Source organism: Siniperca chuatsi, linkage group LG5, assembly GCF_020085105.1.
Source record: "Siniperca chuatsi isolate FFG_IHB_CAS linkage group LG5, ASM2008510v1, whole genome shotgun sequence".
Classification (NCBI taxonomy): Eukaryota; Metazoa; Chordata; class Actinopteri; order Centrarchiformes; family Sinipercidae; genus Siniperca; species Siniperca chuatsi.
In genome coordinates this window covers 7,525,520-7,546,618 of record NC_058046.1, presented here as the reverse complement: position 1 = coordinate 7,546,618, position 21,099 = coordinate 7,525,520, and the positions used below count along the sequence as shown (strand labels likewise).

Here is a 21,099-nt window from a genome sequence, read left to right as displayed (position 1 = left end):
GAGGATGCACATCATACACTCACCGATCTAAGTGGAGTTTCTGGGCTAAGAGTTGCCAGTCCTTGCCCTTGGCGTTGGCAGTGTCGAAGGTGGCACAGATTCTCTGGCGGATGGACAAGGGGATTTTGAAGGCCTTGGGCCCCGTCTGGGACGTGATGGTGCAGTCTGTCTGCATAAAAAATGGAACTGATTCCTTTTCGGTCTGGAGGAACAGAAAAGAAACAGACTATAATCACACTGGGGTCAGATAGGATTTGCAAATGTCACTTTGTGCTTCTTTTAATCAGCCTGGAGAGCCAGACGGATGGGGTTTACTGGGACAAGCCAATTCAGACAAGTATGTTTAACATTTTAAAACATCGGTACATAGACAGTAAACAAACAGGATAAAGGTGGAGACATCTGGTAGCCTCTCGTCATGCAGTTAGCGCTGGCATTTCTCAAAATTAAAGCAATACCCTACCCCAAAAAAAAAAATCAAAAAAATCTTTTGATTATTAAACACTCAACCCTGTGGACTTTAAACGTGGCTTTAAATGTTTGGAGTTTGCTCAATTTGGGTGAACAGAGGCTGTGATTAGTTTGAATTCAGATCAGTTACAATGGATTCCAACAATGACTGGTTGGTTTGCATACATTAGAATGCCTGCTTCCTCCTTTTCCATTGGTCAGTACCACTCTAACCCAGCTCACTCATTGGCTAGCCGGGCGAACGCGCCTCCAGCTCATTTGTTGGTCTGAACTTCTATTATGTTTTTTACTGATTGGCTCCCAGACATGTCACACAGTTACTTCCACTGTAAGCAAAACACCATACTCAAGAAAGCTAAAAGAGGCAGCTTCCAACACACTCAACACAGTCATATTTATTTGGAGCATACTGTAAATATGAGCATACACTCAGACAGCCATGAAGTGTATTCACTATCGAACTCTACTGTAATCAACACAAATCCGGGCTGACACATCCTTTGCTCTACTTCCACAAAAGGAGCAAACTACAAGCTAACATGTTTTTGGTGCTCAGGATTTAAGGTGGAGTGTTACTTTAAGACTACATTTCCCGTAAATCACATTGCTTCATGTCTTTATGCTGGCATTGACTTTTCCATCTGGCCTTTCAGCATTCCATTATCTGCCACTTTGACTCTCTGCGATAGAAGAACAGCGCCTTCTTCCTGTTAGTGTCCCATATCACAGTCCAGCAGATATCCCACCATATCCAGGCTGGGGCACGTCCAGCTCACGCACGTATGTCCTCTCCTGATGTTCCTTTTAATTTTTATTTTATTGGCAGACAATGACTTCTGTCCTGCACAAATGTGCTCCATCTTCCATTCAGTTGAATTGATGCCCATAAAACAAATTTAAGCATGCGTTTCCTGTTTCGGCTCGATCTCCAGTCGGCTCTGGTGGACTCGCAGTTCACTTTTGTTCACCTGTGACCGAGCCAATTGGTCGGCTGATAGAAACACTGACGCATTGACTGTCATAATTCTACTGTGTGGCATCAATCTGTTTAGTACATCACACTGACAGACTTCCAACAGCATCGCTCTCTTACACTGTTTAGAGTCTGTGTTCGCTCTGCTCAGTTGTTATTTATTACTCTCTGGAACCCTGACATCATATTCTTTGTCAGGGCTGAGGGCTGGACAGTTTTGTTGAATGGAAGGCTAATGTGGTTGTAACGGAATGTGCTCAACTTAAGAGTTTAGAGTAGTGGCAAATTGTAGTGCAATTTTACTTGTAGTTTTACATGTGTATTTGAAATTAAAAAAAAAGAAACAACAAGCCTAGAAAAGACTTAAAAAAAGAATTTATAAATGATGAGTTTCAGCTTAACATAAAAGAGGCACTGACAGTTAATGGTCTTTTGGAAAAGAGGACGGGTAAAAATCTAACAATCAGGAATAGTTTAGATGCATTTCGTCCCTTTCTTCCATCATGGGTCATTTTCAAGTTATGTAACTAACAGTTATCATCTCATTGGTTGCATTTATTGAAAGGTTAAGGCTAGAGTTGAAGTTGACTGAACTTTGCTGCGAGAAGTAAAATCTGTGCAATGGAAAGGCCCAAGATAGCACTGTCACTTTTTATTCCAAATTCTACTACTGTTCAAAATGTGGGAAAATATTTAAGATTTAATGTTTAAATTTAACATTCTCAATGAGTGCAACAGGATGTAACTTGTGATCGAGCGTGCATGTTCCTGTCAGTAAGATACACAATCACCTAGCTTAGTGCAAGCCACACTGAACGTATAATCGTGACATCAAACCATCTGAGAAGTAAGGTGAGGAAGCATTTTGGATTCAACATAGATGGAAAAACTGCAGCTACAGGTAAGGCTGTTTGCTGACTTTGTAAACTGCGACAGCCTTAGAGTAACGTTGGATGGAAACTTATGTGGGTTGCGTTCGAGGTAATTCAAACAAATTACCTGTTAGTCCAAATTAGTTTGAACTTGTGACAAAAGGTGACAGACCTAACCAGGATAACAATGTGTGTTTCTGTCCTCCACTTTTTATGCACATTTTCAAGTTATGCATAAAAAAAAAAAAGAAAATTGGAAAAACCTTGAAATTTCACAAAAAAAGTTTCCATGCTTGGCTGAGGTGGAAAAGTTGGTTTATCGATAAAACATCAGGTCTGTGTGGACTGATGAGGAGAGTGTAACATTTCTCAAATTAATACATTTTAACAAACATAAATGCCATTTTTTCCATCGATTGAGGTTTGACTGAAACTCTTTTAATTAGGTCATCTCATTGTGTCCTCTTCTTCTGTGATGGTTTAAAGGCAACTGACTGGAGGATTAGCAGCACCGGCCATTTAACTTGATGTGCTCAACTCCTAATATTTACTCAACAGTAATGTATGAAAACCCGAATTAATTCACATTTTCTTTTGCTAATTTTCTGAAAATTCAGTTAAAATGTGTGCTAATTTTGGATGGAAACTAATGGCTCATGTCAGCATAAAGCAGCTCTAAAGCAGCTGTGTTGGTGCTATGAATGCATATGGTATTGATCTAACCAGGTAAACCAAGATGTAAAATGCAGTGTAGACTCTCCTTGTTGAAATGGTCATGTCTGTTCACCGTATGTGAGAAAATGGAGGTGATGATTTGAATTCTACTCACAGCTCCTATAAATGCTTTTATTTCTTCTTCCTATCTGACAAACCCTAACGAATCATGAAGGTAGGATTAAAACAAACCATAAAAAGTAATAGAAAATAATATTTCGCCTGTGTCTGACTGTAATAGCATAAGTTTAAATAGTGTTGGTGGCCTTGAGGTAGGAGTAGCAGGTTTGTGACTGGTTGTGAAAAAGCAGTTGGGTAAAATCAATGAGTAGCACTCTCTTCTGCCTTAACAACTACTGTCAAGGTGCTCTTGAGTGAGGATTTCTAACTCCGAGCTGCTCCAGTGGAGCTGCTCAGCGGCTGACAGAAGACTGTTGTTACACCGGGCAGCTCCCAGGTGTTAATGCATGCGAATGTGATGCAGGCTATTTGCTGGAACAAGTCTCCCTGGACAAATAAAGGTTAAAAAATATGTACAGTAAACGTGGTGAACAGCTGGATCTCTGATGTCTGTGTTTAGCATAAATCTGTAAAGAAAGAAAGAAAGTGTGAGTGTCCTCCTCGCTCTATTAATACACAATGCAAGCTCAGGAGAGCTGGCCCTGCTGTCAGTGGGCACACTCCAGGAAGGTTACATAAAGGTTGAGCGTGAAAGTGAAACAACCCCCCCAACCCCCACCGCAGCTGCTGAGCCTCACCTCGGCCACAGCCGTGTAGACCTGCAGAATCTGCTCGTGGCCCTTGACCTGCCGCACGCTGATTTTGCAGGAGAGCTGGGTGGTGGCTGGGCTGTATCTCTCCAGAGAGAAGGCACAGTGCAGGGGCTGCTGGTTGCTGCACCACACTTGGGGGAAGGAGAACTCCTGAGGATGCAGAAGAGGGACATCAGAAACATAACACAGTACACAGCCATGTTAACATATGCTCTAAATGAGATGATTCAGCTCCCTGTTCTGCATGTGGCCACACTGTCACATGCACAGCCACTTACACATGACAAGATAAAAGGAACGAGTTGGCTTTGAAGTCTCAATGGCTTGATATACTTATGCATGGAAACTAACTATTGTTGAGGAGAGAAAGATGAAATCCTGATATTATTTGCAAATATAGCCTGATTCCCTCGTACAGTAACTCTGATGGCAGAAGCAGCTTGCGGGCTATGTACTGTAAGCAATAGGAATATGAGAAACAGGGAAAAGATTGCCTTTGATCTATTATTAATTTCCAGAGAACGGGCACATCTGTGGGGAAACGTCCTTGACCTCTGCTAGTTCTGTCTCTGACATATCTACATATTAAAAATGACGATATATTAAATAAAGGATTCTTACTGAAGACTGTGGCATTAAAAAGCGGTGGCCGGTATGCCTACTGATGACTTAACCCTTGTGGCTTTGATCTTGGCTGCCCAGTGCAGCTCACAGCAGCAGATAATGGAGTCTGGGAGCGGAGGCCGAGGAGGAAGGGTAGGGGTGACGGACGTGGAAAGCTCGGATGCTCTTTAGCACTAACAGCTGACTTGATGTATGGCACGGCGCTCGGCTATTATTCTACACCTGCTCCACCAAAGCAGGTTCACGGTGCCTGCCTGTCGTCCCGAGGCCCTCATAAATAAGGCCGTGGAGAGGGTGGATGTGTTTGAGACACAGAGCTTTCACCCTGCATTCAGATGTTTAAGCAACAACAGTGTATAGTGGAGACACAGCTCAGCTGCTCTGCAAATGACAACAACAGGTACAAAACAGCATTCACTGCCTGCTGTGGTGCATTTTATCTAATACTGTTTGTATCTTAATGCTCCTGCAAGCAAAACAAACACAAAGCTATTAATCTCACATCATGTCCATCTTTATGATCCTCAAGAGAGAAATGTGGGTGACAGCAGGATTCACGCTAAAAGAGCAGGTTTAAAGCACAAAGAGTGCACACAAACACAAATATAAAGCGAGTCAAAACCAGATGAATGTTATGAGGTGAAAAGATATGACTTGACTTGTCTTCTTTGTAGGAGCATATGTGACAACAATGGCTACCGAACATCCCTGCCTAACACTCTATGAAGGTTGTTTTCTAAACCCAAAGGGGCTGTTGCTGTGTCACTTAGCATCTGACTAACTTAGCTGCAGTTTAGAGTGAGTTTAAAATGCAGCTGCGTGCTAAGCTGGACCCGACTGCTGTGTCAAAACAAGCACAGGTTCAGCTTTCAGATTTTCCACTTCACCTGATATCAACGACTGTGGAAGGAATTTACAAACACTACTGAAACAATGTACGGTATGTGTCTTCTAATTTTTAGCCTAGTTGCATTTTAATGATCACAAAAATACATTTGTATCTGTCTAATATAGATGTTGGTCATACCTTTGAACAGCTGGCAAGAATAACTCCTAACAATCTGCTGCCTTATCAGTTATTTGTAAAATATAGTACTTACATTAAATTGAAGTGGGAGTCAGTCAAAATACATCTATGCCTTTTTTCGTAGGAAAAAGACCATATTAATGACCTAATAACATTTATAAATGCAGAGTTGATAATTTATTAGAAAGTTAGAAACATATTACCCTGTATTAATTACATCTACAAAAACATTTGTTTTTCATAATTTAATTTAATGAAGGACAAAAGTTCTATTTGTGCTCAAATAAGAGCTGGTATACTGCCGCTTCATACAGTGCTGAATATGGTCGGGAAACTGCTTTGGAAGAAGAAGGTTGAATTTGTCCAGTGTGTGATCTGAGGGAAATTGAACATGAGTATGATTTGGTTTTTTGTATTGGACATTTTGTGATCTTCTGTTCAGTGACACAAAGAATACAGGTGAGCTATGAATGACTGAAAATGAGTCATTGCAATTTGACAAAGTTATTCAGTGAATGCATAACTGTATCCGTAATGTACGGATTATCATTATTATTGCTGTTATTCATTCTCATTATAGTTAATTGTTTTGGCATGGTCACTTTGCCTGATATATGACCAGTATAGCTGGAAGCTGTTCACTGTTGTAATGTAAATATTGATGTCTTGCAAAGGTGTCTTAAATAAAATAAATTGAATGTAATTAATACAAACCATTAGTTACAATAAAATACATCCCATAATACACAAAGTAAATATGGCAAAGCTAACAAGCACAAATGCATCACAGCACTCCACACAGTGTTTGTTTGATAAGTGAACCCTGGGAGGAGCAGTGCGGGAACACAACAGCAAGTAGCTCCTAGCAGCAAAAAACAGGATCTTGCAAATTAGCACTTTAGTATCTTTGTCAGTTACTGCCATGGCCTACATACCTGACATGTGGTAAAGGGTTTGATGCTCCACAGGAACTGGGGAACATCCTGGATGGACACCTGGAGGCTGAAGGTGTTCGCTCGAAAAGGCAACATCTTTGGCTCCTCGAGGAGCTGACCCCCTCTGGTCTTCTCTGCAGCCACCACTCCCTGGAGGGGAAAGGAAAGGGAAAGAAAAAGGAAAAGGAAAGGAAGAAGGGCGAAGGAGGGAGAGAATGGAAGGAAAGGGGTCGGAAAGAAATAGGGGTTAAGAGAGAAAGATATTATAGAAGAAGAAAAAAAATGAGAGGGTGAAAAAGAGAAATAAGATGAATGCGAGAGAAAACTAAGAATACAAGAATGCTTTCCTTTGAAGATACACTACCTTTGCATATCAGCACGAACACCTGTTGCTAATCCTTTCCTCTGTCACATCCACTAATTGACTCATCACAAATATTAACACAGAAACGGGCCGCCAAGAAATGACGTCAAGTCTCCGCTGCACAAATCATACCACTCATGCTCACATTGGCATCACATATACAGCCTCAACATGACAGATTGAAGCTTAAATTTAATGCTGCGGAAACGCGTGCGTCGGGGGGCAAACGTCCATCTCCCAAATTGAATTTGTGATGATGAAAGAGCACTTTGATTGTCGCTTGCAGGTATTCATCTGTCATCATTGTTCAGTGTCCCGGTGGGATGGTTCTGTGTCTGGCCTGTCTATCCTTAGCCATCTGAATCACAAAGGGAAAAGACTAGGAACAGAGCTGTGACTAATGCCAGGCTACGCTGATTGATTCTGACTAAGCTTGGTTATGCATGTGTATGTGCGTGGTTGATTGTTTGTAAGCACTTTTACCGACGTGTTTGCATATTGTCATATTCGTAGGTGTGAAAATAATCAACTATTGGCAAAATGCAGATGAAAGACGTTCATAGGAAAAACAATCGTGGCTGCAGGGAACCTTAAGTATGCAGTTCAAACTGTTAGACATCTTTTGTTTTCCTGTATAGCATGCAGCTAGCGTGATAACATTTCCTCGTTTAAACTCATTTGAAGCTGTCAAGATACCATGATGGAAGTTCTGCATAAACTCTTGCTGATCTGCTGTTTGACGCATCACACACGATTGAATGTGTCTTAGATCATGTTTTACAGCTAAGGGAGTGTTGCAATGTCAACCAAGAATGAGAAATCCAGACAGAAGTATTGCAAAGTTGGTGGAGTTATTTTGTCAGTCCAGGGCTCCAAAACTAAAAGTGTTGTTAATTTTCTGCATAGACAAATTATAGGTGACTGCAGGTTCGAGCCACAGTTGCCACCTTGGCAATTTTCTCACTAGAAAAAGTTGTATTATTCATAGCAGCTTGTAAAATAGCTAAAGATAAAGTAAGTTAGAGTTATCTATGTTTAGCTTTACTTCATTTTTTTAACTTAAAATCTTGTGAACAGTTACATTATGACATCATGAATATGGAAATTAGCATTGGACGAAATCGACATCTAGCAGTTGGAGCACTTGGATGAAACTTGCATGAAACTCTGTTGAATCATCAGTACAAAAGATGAGTAATTAGATAGAATAAGAAAATATCTGGTTTGATTAAAAGTCTAAGGTACAAGTCTGTACATATGTTAAGTACGACTCCCAAAATGCATTTCAGGTAAGAAAAATCCAATTACCTAGCTTAAAATTCTATTGCATGAGTTGCAATGAACGGACAGTGGAAGCAGAAGTGTTTGTGTCGATTACGGTCAGAAATTGCCCTCTTTGACAGATGAAGGTAGCCTGTGTTTTGGTTATGACACAGACACAAACCGCTTTTGTTCGGCCTCCACAATCTGGAGATGAGAGGGTTGTGTAGTAACTAAACCCCAACCACATTACCTGCTATCTTAAATCATTACACTTGCAATCCATGATTTCTTAGATTGGAAACAGATAAAACACATCATTAAATGAAAACATGAAACACATCAAGTTGTAATAACTTCTGCCAGGAAACATGCAAAAAGTACCCAGCAAGAGATCCAATGGTCGTCCAAACACAGACTTTACGGCTCACCACTGGCCCTATATAGACAGGCCGCTCGTCTTTAGTAACTTCTCTTCTGATTTCTCTGATTTTATTTCATCTGTTGTTCTTAGCTATGATACAATCTTTTGGGTTGGAGATTTTAATATCCATGTGTACAGCCCCACTAATTGCTTTACCTCTGAATTAATGAATTAAGTATTTGTGAATGTTTTAACCTGAAACAGCATGTATCACATCCCACACATGGACAAGGACACACTCTTGATTTAGTTTTTTCTATGGGTTTATCTGTTAACTCCCTCACCATGAAAGATTTAGTCTCTGATCACAAAACTGTCATGTTTGATATCGCCCTTCAAATAGCTGCTCCTTCCTCAATCCGCACAGCTCACTCTCGCATCTTTAATGAGAGATCTGCTAAGAGATCGTCTGTTTTGTCTGCCCAGTGTAGCAGCTTAACTAAGTTTCATGATCTAAATGACCTGGTTGATCAGTTCAATGTTTTATGTTCATTAACTACGGTCTAGACCTACTCTATAGGAACAGTGCAATGAGATAACTTCTGTTATCTGTCTGGCGCTATATGAATACAACTGAATTGAATTGAACTTTAGATTACATTGCTCCCATTAGGGCAAGGTCAAGGCGCCAGTCAAACCCATCACCTTGGGTAAGTGATGATACCGCCAACTAAAAAGAGAGTGTAGAAAAGCAGAACGGTGGAAAAAAGCCAAACTACAAGTCCACCTCCTTCATATCAGAGAGTTAATTTCTGTTTATAATTTATTAATCCAAAATGAGACTTCAGTATTTTACAAGCCTCATATCGGCAACAAAGCATAACTCTAGAGTTCTATTTAACCTCACTGATTGACTGTAAACCCTGCTACTTCAAATGTTTCAGCCTCTCCTGTTTTTAGCTTACTTTGTTCAGAAGGTTAAGGGCATTAAAGCCTCTATCACGCCCCCTGCCTCATGTGTAAATTCTCCAGACCTCATTTCCCTGAATAATCTGCTTGATATTGTGTCACAAATAATATCAACACACACACCTTGACACTCTACCCCCCAGTTTTTTCAAAGAGGTGTTAGAAGTCACTGCCCCGCGTCTTCTCTCTTTTGTAAATGAGTCTATCCTCTGGTTTGTTCCCAGACTATTTCAAACAAGCCTGTAAACAGCAACTTCAAAAGAAACCTGGCCTTGATCTCATAATTACGGACCAATCCCTAAATTAATAATAATAATAATAATAATAATATTTTTATTTATAGAGCACTTTTCAAAATCCATGTTACAAAGTGCTTCACAAAGGCAGCAAAATAAAACTCACAAGTCATAAAACCATCTGGTTTTAAAAGAAAACAGATAAAAAAACCAAAACAGGAAACAGTAAAAGACAGTTTAAAGAAAATTAAAGAAAATCAGGAAAGCCTCTCCAATAAAAACAAGTTTTAAGAAGGGACTTAAAAGAGATCACTGACTCAGCCGACCTGATTTCCTCGGGCAGATTATTCCAGAGCCTCCGGGGCCCTGACTGCAAATGCTCTGTTCCCTTTAGTTTACAGCCTGGTCTCTGGAACAGACAAAGACCTCTGCCCAAGGATCTCAAAGTACGTGCCGGCGTGTATGGTACCAAGACGTCAGAGATATAGCAGGGAGAGAGCTGATGAAGAGCCTTAAAAGTAATCAGTAAAATAATAAAACATACTGGGAGCCAGTGTAAAGAGGCTAAAACAGGAGTTATGTATTCAAGTTTCCTGGTTCTGGTTAAAAGCCTGGCAGCTGAGTTCTGTACAGTCTGGAGTCGATCAATAGATTTTTGGTTCAGGCAAGTAAAAAGGCAGTAATCCAGGCGTGATGAGGCATGTAAAATGGTCTCTGTGTCTTTAAAAGTTAAGATAGAAATATATCAAAAATATGATCTAAGATGATAAAAACACAATTGCACAAGCTTTGTGGTGTGCTGCTCAAAAGTTAAATTATTATCAAACCAGACACCAAGATTCCTTGCATGTGATCCAATAGGGAACCAGCAGATGGCCGAATTTGTTTTGCCATGTGCTGGGAAACGAGGAAGGGGAAGCTAAAGAAAATAAAATTGGTCTCAAAACCAACCCCTGAGGCACACCATACTTATTGGAGGAAAATTAAGAGACACAGTTGTTCACGGAGACGCAGAAACTCCTATTCGACAGGTACGATGAAAACCATTCTGAAGCTGTACCAGTTATCCCCACCCAGTGCCTCAGTCTGTCTAACAGGATGCTGTGGTCGATTGTGTCAAAGGCTGCGCTAAGGTCCAGCAGTACAAGGACTGAGCACATGCCAAAGGTTGTTGGTGACGGATGAAAGATATCTGAGTAAGTGGCATTTGGGGTAATAGAGGCTCTATCTGACTCCACTTTATCAGTAAAATAAGATAAAAACAATTCACAATCAGCATTACTTTCAGCTGGGGTGCAAGGAGGGGCAGGGTTATGCTGATGGGTAGAAATAAGTTGTGTTCTTGCATCCTTAACAATATTATTATAGTGTAACAATAGCGCCTTCCTAATATTGTAGTGTACTTGGAGACCGGATTTCTGCTTTCCTACATTCCTTTTTCAGCTGCGAATATTGTTGTTTATTCAAGGTTGCTTTCTTGCTGAGGACTTAGCCCTAACCACAAGCAGATGGAACTGAAATGGTAGGCCATATCATTGGTGTGGGAATAATCAGACAGGTGTAGGCTTTGACTATCAAGCAAGGCACAGAACTTTGAGACGCTTTACTCATTAAAGATGCGAGTGCACAAGGAGCACGAAACTCAGTACGAATAACTAGTGATTCACAGTTAAAAACTATACGTTTGTGGTTGGATTCAGTCATATCCAATAATCCCACAGAGGATATTTTTACACCCAGGGTAAATACCAGGTCCAGTGTATGACCACAATTATGTGTCTGCACACATACTGTTTAAAGTTAAGTAGAAGTAACAATATTTAAAAAAATCAGTCGCATGAACATTAGTGGATTCATCAACATGGATATTAAAATTGCCACAAAGAACAACTTTGTCATAATTTGTGGATAAAAATTCAGGGAGTTCTGCTAAAAAATTGCCAGGTGGTTTTGGGGGGCAATAAATGATAGGAAATATTGTCGGCTGGAGACTGCCAAGTTTATACACACTCACTAGGCCACCACCACCGATTATTAATATTTCTGTGTGAGATGTGCGCATCTCGGTTGCACGCTCCCAAAAAAAATTTTAAATTATCAATTAAAACTAAGTTGTGTGAGGAGCAAACTGACTGTAGCCATGTGTTGAGACACCTCGGCGGAGAGTCCAGAGATAAAAACGGATGCGTAATTTATAAAGACTGTTAAAATCATGCTTTAATACTTCAGATTGTTGATAGGCGGTATCATTGGTGCCAATGTGGATAACAACATTTCTGCCGTGAGGATGTTTACTTAAAAGAGACGGGATCTGTTGAACAATGTCCAAACCTTGGTGCTGGGGAAGCAATACATTGCAGCCATTTTTGATTTAATGTTTCTGATTATGGAATCACCGATAATCAATGAAGCAGGAGGAGGGGGCTTGGAGGTCTGACCCAGAGTCAGACCTCCAGTGTTTGAAAATCAGAATTTGGTCATTGCATTAAGAAATTGGTTCTTGCTTTTTGCAGCTCAGAAATATTGCCAAATCAGTTCAGCATTGCCTAAGAACATCATAGAGCAAATCATCCATGCTTTTATCTCTTCCCACCTGGATTACTGTAACTCCTTATTTTCAAAATGAGTCTGCAGTTGCTCGACTTCAATTGGTTCCGAACACGGCAGCCAGGCTTTTGACAAACACTAAACGAAGAGAGCACATTACCCCCAATCTGGCCCACTTACATTGGCTTCCTGTACACTTCAGAATTCAGTGCAAGATCCTCCTGATCACATTCAAAGCCCACCATGGCATGGCACCCTCTTATATTTCTGAATTTATAACCCAGTACTCTACACCAAGATTACTAAGATCTGTCTCCAACAAATGTTGTTCTAATAAACTTATGTGTGATTTCTAAAATGAGCAGTGGTGAAAGTTGTCTATTTCCACTTTAAAATGTTGCAAAAAAAAGTTGCTGTCTTGATACTTTGATCCTTTGACAAGAGCTGAAAACTTTGGATCTGAACATTGAGAAAAAAGTAAAGCTTTCTTCTTCATGTCAAACCTCCCCCTTCTCCTGTGAGAAAGATGACCGAATTAAAAACTGATTGACAACTGGTTCAGGCAGCATATTGGGAAATTCGTTTTGAGTGGATTGTAAGCCTCTGATTGGCCAAATTAAAAATGATTGACAGTTACCCCGCCCATTCAAATTCTCGGGTCTGCAGAGACACCCTACTCATTTTTGTGTGACTGTGAGCCTACGTGTCAGCCCTGTGATTGACAGGCGTCCTCTCCAGGGTATACCCCGCCTCTCGCCCAGTGTAAACTGGGATCGGCTTAATTTTAGAATGAGATGAATAGATGATGAAGTCTTGAAGTGCATCAATTTGGATATAAATATTCAGAAAAGCTTCTCTTTTAAAAGAGACAGCAGCATTGTGCAATATCACAGAACATATCAGAAAACTGCCAATCATAATCCTTCCCTGGTCTTAGATGGAGAAAATGTCTCCCTCACACAAGTGTATGTGTTGCATCAGGCTTCCTGTTTATCCAGAATCAAGTCTGTGATTGTGCTGGAGCTTGAAAAAACAGCAGAGCAGTGGTGCTAACAGATAGGAGCCCAAGGGACGCGCAAAAGTCTGGCATCTGCTCGGCAGGATGGAAATTCATAAACCAAATCCAGAATGCATTTTAAAGCCAGCTGCCGCTGACGGCTGCAACATGACAGAAAGGCGGTCAAGAGGCAGAGTCAGTAGTCACGAGGCTCGTGGTGCTCTGTTCAGCTTGGCTCAGCTCTTCTGTTAGTCTAGTCTCTCCAGGGAGGACGGGAAGCTTGATTTCCCTGGTGTTCACTGATGAGATCTCAATGCTTAAAAACCCTATAGGTCGCTGAAGGATAATCAAATCAAACAAGATAAAAGAAGAATGATTGGTTAACATTTGAATGGCAGTGATTACAGCACGGCAGCCTTTGTCTCAGTCTATTAAAACCTCTGGAAGAGAATCTGTCAGGCTGTTACAGTCCCCACTATCAGCTGCAGTACTGTTTCACAGTGGTAATGAATCTGCAATCACTCACATGGTTTAACTGGTAGACAGCACAGCTGAGGTCCCTGCTGCCTCAGACAGCCCAGGAAAAAACCACATTCACACAAGATGTTCAGTTTGAATCTAGGCCATGACCTACAATATGTAGTTCTCAATCGCTAAAGTGGAAATGTGCATCCTCAAATTTTTGAGTTCAGAGCCACAGTTACAGAAAGATTGCTGATTTTGCTGCTTTGAATTCTGGACTGTTGGGGAAATGTGTAAGAAATGCTTTCCTCTCTCAAAAAACAACGATACAATAGTGACATTTAAGCCACTCATTGGCCAACAGTAGATCAAGAAAAGATCAAATCACCCCAATTGTAGCCGTCTTAATTTGATGACCTGTTCATTTAAAGTGTCACAAAAACATAATCTCACTTACCTTTAGTGGTATCAAGCCATGCAGATAGTTTTGTTTTAATTTGGTCATATTTTGAGATATTTGCCTTTGAGATTCCTGCCTCCACCCCAATACAATGGAGATTAATGGAACTTGATTTGTGGTGATCACTGCTTTGAAAAAACTGTCTTTCGTGAAATAATGTCCTCGTTACTCTGGATAATCCACATATCCACATATTTTCATGGGGACTAAGAAATGGTCATAAAACATTAAACGTTGGACAGTGTGTTCTGTGGATTATCCTGAGTAACGAGGACACTGGAGCTGACATTGCAGACACAGAGCAACATTAGCATTCATTTGGAGTCATGTTTTCAACAAACTGACTAGTGTCAGTCCAATATTCACTCTCCTTTCAGATTTTGTTTTCATCCTCCAGTAGCTCCTGAGTGAGACATCTGGCTCTTTAGCTGCCAAATGCTCCACTATGTTCACCGCTAACTTTGTCTGCCTGCTGTTTTGGTGCTGGGTAGGTAGTGTACAGTGGGTTTAACAGAGCTTTTTGGCTGAAAACAGATGCCTGTCACTGGAAACAAGGCTGATGAGAACCATGAGAATGAACCAAAACAGTAACGTTGCTGGAAGCAAAACCAAAACAATGAGCTGAAAGACGCTAAAATGCTCTGTAGCGCTGAGGGGAACTGCAAAGTCAGGTGATAATTCTGTGTTTGTCTCTCCGAGTGACACTTGTCAAAATACACAGATTCATTTGATTCATTCTTAACATAAAAACATTGAATAGTGCAGCTTTAGGTTTTGCCATTAGCCGCAGGTTGTAAATTCAACTTTTAAGTTTTGGAGGCAGTGTGTACAACATTACAAAGGGCAGCACTTTTCACTACACACATTCTTCTTTAGCAAAATGGGTAGTACAAAATTTGAAAAATGATGCCAATGTCATTGTCAATGTCACACAAGTACAGCTAAAGAAGCATGAAGAAGTCATTTTCAGGGTAAACAAATGAACTCAAGCATTGGCAAAAGGAGTAAATAGTATTACCCTTCTTGCATTCTTGACCGCATAAAGTAAAGAACTATTATAATGCACTAGGAAATGTAGTCTACGAAAGCAGACGTTCTACCTCGGCCATTTTTAGGTACACCAGTCTAGTATTAAATTAGCTTTTGCCCAATGAATTATCAGGTTACAACTTCAGACTCGGCTCAAGGAAGCTAAAGTATTTGCTACTCCACTCAAGCCATATGGCCACATCCTCTTTATGAATAAACAAGACTGTGGAGAACTGTGAAACACAGTGCTGCTAGAAATAATCATGACTCAACTTTTGTTGGATAAACAAAACAGAAAAATAATGAGCCAAACACTTAAACAGTGTCCCTCCCCCACCTGAAAGGCGTGTGGCGTGTCGTCCACACAGTACACACGCAGGCTGTAGCTCATGGAGCCGGCCTCCATGCTCCCAAACACAGCCAACTTCAGCCTCTTGACGGCAGCCTGCGTCAGAGGCTCACCCACTAGGGCGTACAAGCCCGGTTGGTCCAGCAGCAGGTGGCAGCTCGCCGAGTCCATCAGGCAGTAACAGGAAGTTGACTCCTCCTCCACCGACATCACTTCCTGCAATAAAAAACAGAGGTGGTCCCCATGAAGACATAGTAGGTATCATTCTGATGTTATCAGCCTAAAGTTGCTTTTGATGATGCTGACCCCATAGCTCTCAGCTAGAACATATCACAATAAATATTGTGTATTTTTCACTTTTCATTCATTTTCTTGCATAATTGATCAAATATATAAAGAGTTTTACTGTAAGATTTTAAAGCATTTCTAATGATATATTCTTAATGATTTTTCAGTTTATTTTCAGGGAGATTAGTTTAGCAATACTGTATTTAAGTATTTAAAATCTGCACAAAAATATACTCAAAACTGAGTATATTATGATAGTCACTACTGTGAGCAAATGTCAAATAAACTGTAGACAAGTACACAGTCTTCACACACCATCTCCGCCACCACCATCACCAATTTTAGGTAGGTTACTTCTGTCAACAGGGGTTACGCACATTAATGTACTTACAGTAGGTTCACCACACTCACTACTCCATCTCCAATACTTCAATTCAGTTGAGCAGAATAGGTAGGCTGATGTAGAAATAGGAGTTCAGCAACAGCCAAAAAGACAGACAAAACAGTACAAAATGGTGTCCAAACCAGTTATAGTTTTGGGTTGAAGGCATGGTGACCAAAGGAGTTTAATCTTGTCTTGGCGTGAACTGTAAGGTTCCATCTCTGTTACCTGATGATCCTATAATTAAATATGAACATATCTTTTATGTCTTTACTTTGGTATTTTCCCAAAACCGTCAATATGTAGACGTGCAGATGACTCATGGCTAAACATGGCAGTTTCATTTACCTGAAACTAAGACAACGTTTAAGTTTCTGTATGCAATTTCTGGGTTCATTATTGTGCCATAAATAGTATCACTTGCATTAATCAAGAATATTTTAAACCTTAGAAATCCATTCAAACTGATATTCATCACTGCAATGCATTTTCTAAATAAAACTCATTACTGTGCAATATATACTATATATTTATATCACTTACAATAAGTACTCACAAAGGCTTATCTTGCACATGTATACATTTGTAATTTGTATCTCCCAATTCACTACATACAATACGAACAGTTCTTCTGTTTCCGTACAATTAACTCTTTAGGGAAACATTTCAAGTTTCTCTAATTAACGAGAAAATCATATTTTAACTCCTTAGAGGGAAATTAGTACAATTCACTGATTAAAACTCACATTGTATGTTAATTGGTAAACCTGGGAACAACCTCCAATAATCAGAAATAATCAGACTTTATCTTACACACTGTTTGAGACTTCCCAGACCTGCAGAGAAACCCTTCAACATGCTTCCGTGTCTGTGATACTCAAAGTAGCACACAGAGTTTGTTGCTGAAGCCTATTGTAGAACTAAATATTCATGCCCAGAGCTACATAGATATCATGACTAGAAAACTGTGCAAATGAACTTCTGTATACAGTCGAATGTATTATGGATTGAGTTCTAGTACATTGCTGTTGAATAATGATGTAGGTAACATAACACAGGTTTAAATCACAAAGCAAAAACCCACACAGGTTGCAAGCAGTCTCCTGAGAATGAAAAACCATTTCCTACAGGAGTGATGGTGTTAGTACATAGCAGAACATAAAATAGTCATTATGAACAATAAAGAGTGTTTTATTTATGAGATGACAACAGCAGTTGGGAAGCACTTCATTATTTCCAACTGGTATGAAGGAATCTTCTTTCATTTTTTCGCTTCCTTTCCTTTCATTTCAGTCATCAGAAATTGAACAAAAGACATTATAACAAACCCAGCAGGAAGTGGGAGTTATATTATACCAGTGGGAGGTAATGACAAGGCAAAGGAAATATCCAAAAGTGCTAACTAAAATCTGTGTTTTTGCACCGATCGAGTGAGCTCATTCAAACAAACGCTGTTTCAAGTACTCTTAGTTGAGCTCATTGTCGTGACAGAAATCAGACATGATGTGTCAACAATTCCAGTGAAAACTTCAAACTTCCCTTCAAGGGAAATATACTTGAACAAAACCCGCAAAAGATATATAATATATGATTAGCAGAAAAGGTAGGCTGATGTAGAGATAGGAGTTCAGCAACAGCCAAAAAGACAGACTTAGTACAAAATGGTGTCCAAACCAGTTATAGTTTTGGGTTGAAGGCGTGGTCACCAAAGGAGTTTAATCTTGCCTTGGCATGAACTGTAAGGTTCCATCTCTGTTACCTGATGTTCCTATAATTAAATATGAATATATCTTTTGTGCCTTTACTTTAGTACTTTTCCCAAAACCGTCAATATGTAGACCTTTGGATGACTCTAAACATGGCAGTTTCATTTACCTGAAACTAAGACAACGTTTAAGTTTCTGTATGCAATTTCTGGGTTAATTATTGTGCCATAAATAGTATCACTCGCATTAATCAAGAATATTTTAAACCTTGGAAATCCATTCAAACTGATATTCATCACTGCAATGCATTTTCTGAATAAAACTCATTACTGGGTAAGATATACTATATATTTATATCACTTACAATAAGTACTCACAAAGGCTTATCTTGCACATGTTTACATTTGTAATTTGTATCTCCCAATTCACGACATACAATACAAACAGTTCTTCTGTTTCTGTACAATTAACTCTTCAGGGAAACATTTCAAGTTTCTCTAATTAATGAGAAAATCATATTTTAACTCCTTAGAGGGAAATATACTTGAACAAAACCTGCAAAAAATATATAATATATGATTAGCAAAGATTTGATTTAACTTACTTGGGAGCCAAAAGATGAGGGTTTCCAGCATTAAGATAATCCAGGGAGAGGAAGACAAAGTGCACCAAATTCCCCTTCAAATATCTTCCCGTCTCATAATATTATCACACAGTATTTTGCAACCCCCATACTAGCAAGCAGATAGACTCCATGAAATACATGTGATTATACAATTTAATGAGGACCTGTGAGACCAAACAGCGTGCTAAAATACAGCCTGAGGAGCAGTATTTATTCCCTCACAAATAATTACAAGTTAACTGGCAGTATGGCAATCAAAAGGCAGGTTACCAGCCGTCATGTCCTGCAAAACAGCACACCTCCTCCTGTTCACGCACTGTTGGGTTGCTTTAGAACAGCATTAGCCACATAACTACAGTTCTTTAGAATCTATTTCCTTATCTCATTATGCTAACATGTTTTAACATATAAGAGAGTATTGCAACAACATGGAAATACTTAATTGATATTCTATATTTTTCTTGAAGTTTAAGAGTCATGTTTGAAGTTGGAAGCAGCAGTTGAGAAAACAATCTCACCACAAAGTCCATAGCAGCTGTTCTGGAGCTGCTGGTGAGATTGTTTGTCAAAATTTAAAGACCCAAACCAACAATGAATTGATCCTACTAATGAGCATTGTCTGTGTAGGCAAAGTCTGATAAAGCTTACTCTTCTGTAGTTTATTTTGAGTCAATCCCACATTCGCCGTCCAACTGCTGTAAAAACTTATTGAATATGTATTAGTCCGCAGTTGAAAATAGTTCTCAACAAATCCACTATTCCCTACTGTTTGCTAAAACTACATTGCCCAGCTGTTTAAGGAAATCACAGACCCATAAAAAAAATTTAAAGGAATAGTTCTACATTTTGGGAAACAAACCTAAAGCCAGGAGACGTTAGCCTAGCGTCAAAGTATGCCGAATTAGCTATTAGCAGTTCTGTTTGCAATGTATTCATGGATGTACACATAACTATTAGTGGATTACTTTGATCCTGAAACAAACTTGAAGATGTGATGATTCAGGAGTTTTACGGAGCATCTGATTTCTAAGTGGATTTATGAATGTTTATTCACAATGGATGTCATAGATGATGAATTTTGACGCAAATTGTGAGTTTTTAAATGTACTTTACCTCCATAAGCTATCGCACAGCTGCTGCTGCTACTGCTGACCGTGTTAATAAGCAAGCCGCGGGCAAAACTACAATGACTAACTTTGTGCTGTTTTCAGAACACCGGCATACACCTGTCTCTTTCACCTCACACAGTATCTTTGCCTCATGTCTGCACCCCCCTGGGGAGGAACAACTTACAGTTTGAAAACCTCTGATTTACACTATCATGGAGTTCCAATGTGAAAAGTTACTGACTTTGTCAGTGACGATGAATCAGAATACTCAGTTTAACTTGAGGATTCTGTGTTAAAGACTGGCTTGAACATATACATGTCGAAAAGTATTGCGAATTGCCCAATTCATTTTCTGTTGGCAAATAGTTTATCAGCTCATTCATTATAATCAGGCACTGTATCACTTAATGAGATGCAACATAAAGTGAGAAATGTTACCACTCTGTTCAGCCACATTCATGTCAGGTGTTGGGATTCCTTCTGTGAATACTTTATGCATTTTGTACTTATGCTTTCTGCATCCTCATAAGCACGGCTTAACACACTGCAATATGGTACTGAATAATAATATACTGTGGCTGGGAGTGCTGAGGAGTCTTCTGTGGGTAGTGTGTTTTAATGACATCTGAAATAAGGGCATTTTATGGCGCTGTGCATTTGCAAGTATTTTGCATCGTCAAAACCCTCCTATTTCTCTCTTTAGGTTAGACCTCAATGGTAAGTCATTATTTCTAACCAAGACGCTCTGAGGATCTCTGCGCCCTTTTAATATTAGAGTAAAATCTCAAAGAGATTGTATCTCTTGTATTTATTCATATTCCCTCCGGTCTCCTTCCCTTCCTCATTCGCAACACTTGCACATCTTGAGAAATTGCCCTCTTACACTGAAAAGAAATATATTTTTCTATTTTTTTTGGTCACACAATAGCAAACCTAGAACGCTTATAAAAAGCAAGATTAGTAAAGCATGAGTCTGAACTCAAAGGACAAGGAAGAAGATATACAAACTGACATAAAGTGGCGACACCTATGTAAACAAATAAGATGTCAGTAGAAGAGCTCTTCAAAACTACATTAATCTCTGGCTGAATGACCTGAAGAGAGTCGACATGGTTTCTAATCTGCAGAAGCATCAAGTGGCATCTCAGGAAAGATTACAAACATATGGAAGAAGATAGAAGAAATGAGGAATGGGTAACCTGCAACTTCTGTTTTCTGTAGTTTGGCATCCATTTATGTAAGATTTCCGTACGATGTAAGATAAAGAAGTTTTGATAAATCTCATGTCTGTGCGTTACGTACGGAGAACGGCCCTGTATTAGTGGGTTAGCCAGGTACGGTACCACTGGGCTTGACTTGGGTATCTTGAAGCCAGCTGGTAACTTAACGAGTTTACATCACCATGGTAACCTATGCTGCACGGCCAACCTTCTCAGTGGTGTCAACATGCTTTAAAATAAGCCCATATTGTGGTGTATGCAGATGATTCAACAGTATACATGTCGGCACCTACAATTCTTTGGGTACAAACCTATCCTTGATCTCTACATGGATGATTTGTTG

General features: G+C 39.7%; 1 protein-coding gene across 9 annotated transcripts in view; it reads right to left on the bottom strand.

The window, feature by feature from the left end:
* The window catches only part of unc5db (unc-5 netrin receptor Db), a 336,214-nt gene that overhangs the window by 8,408 nt on the left and 306,707 nt on the right, over window positions 1–21,099 (bottom strand). For all 9 annotated transcript variants that reach the window (XM_044196320.1, XM_044196322.1, XM_044196321.1 and 6 more), the window contains 4 exons: window positions 15,415–15,642; window positions 6,390–6,539; window positions 3,789–3,953; window positions 24–202 (listed from right to left, as the gene is read on the bottom strand). In XM_044196320.1, the coding sequence (XP_044052255.1) occupies window positions 24–202; window positions 3,789–3,953; window positions 6,390–6,539; window positions 15,415–15,642 (722 nt within the window). The remainder of the gene's footprint in view (window positions 1–23; window positions 203–3,788; window positions 3,954–6,389; window positions 6,540–15,414; window positions 15,643–21,099) is intronic.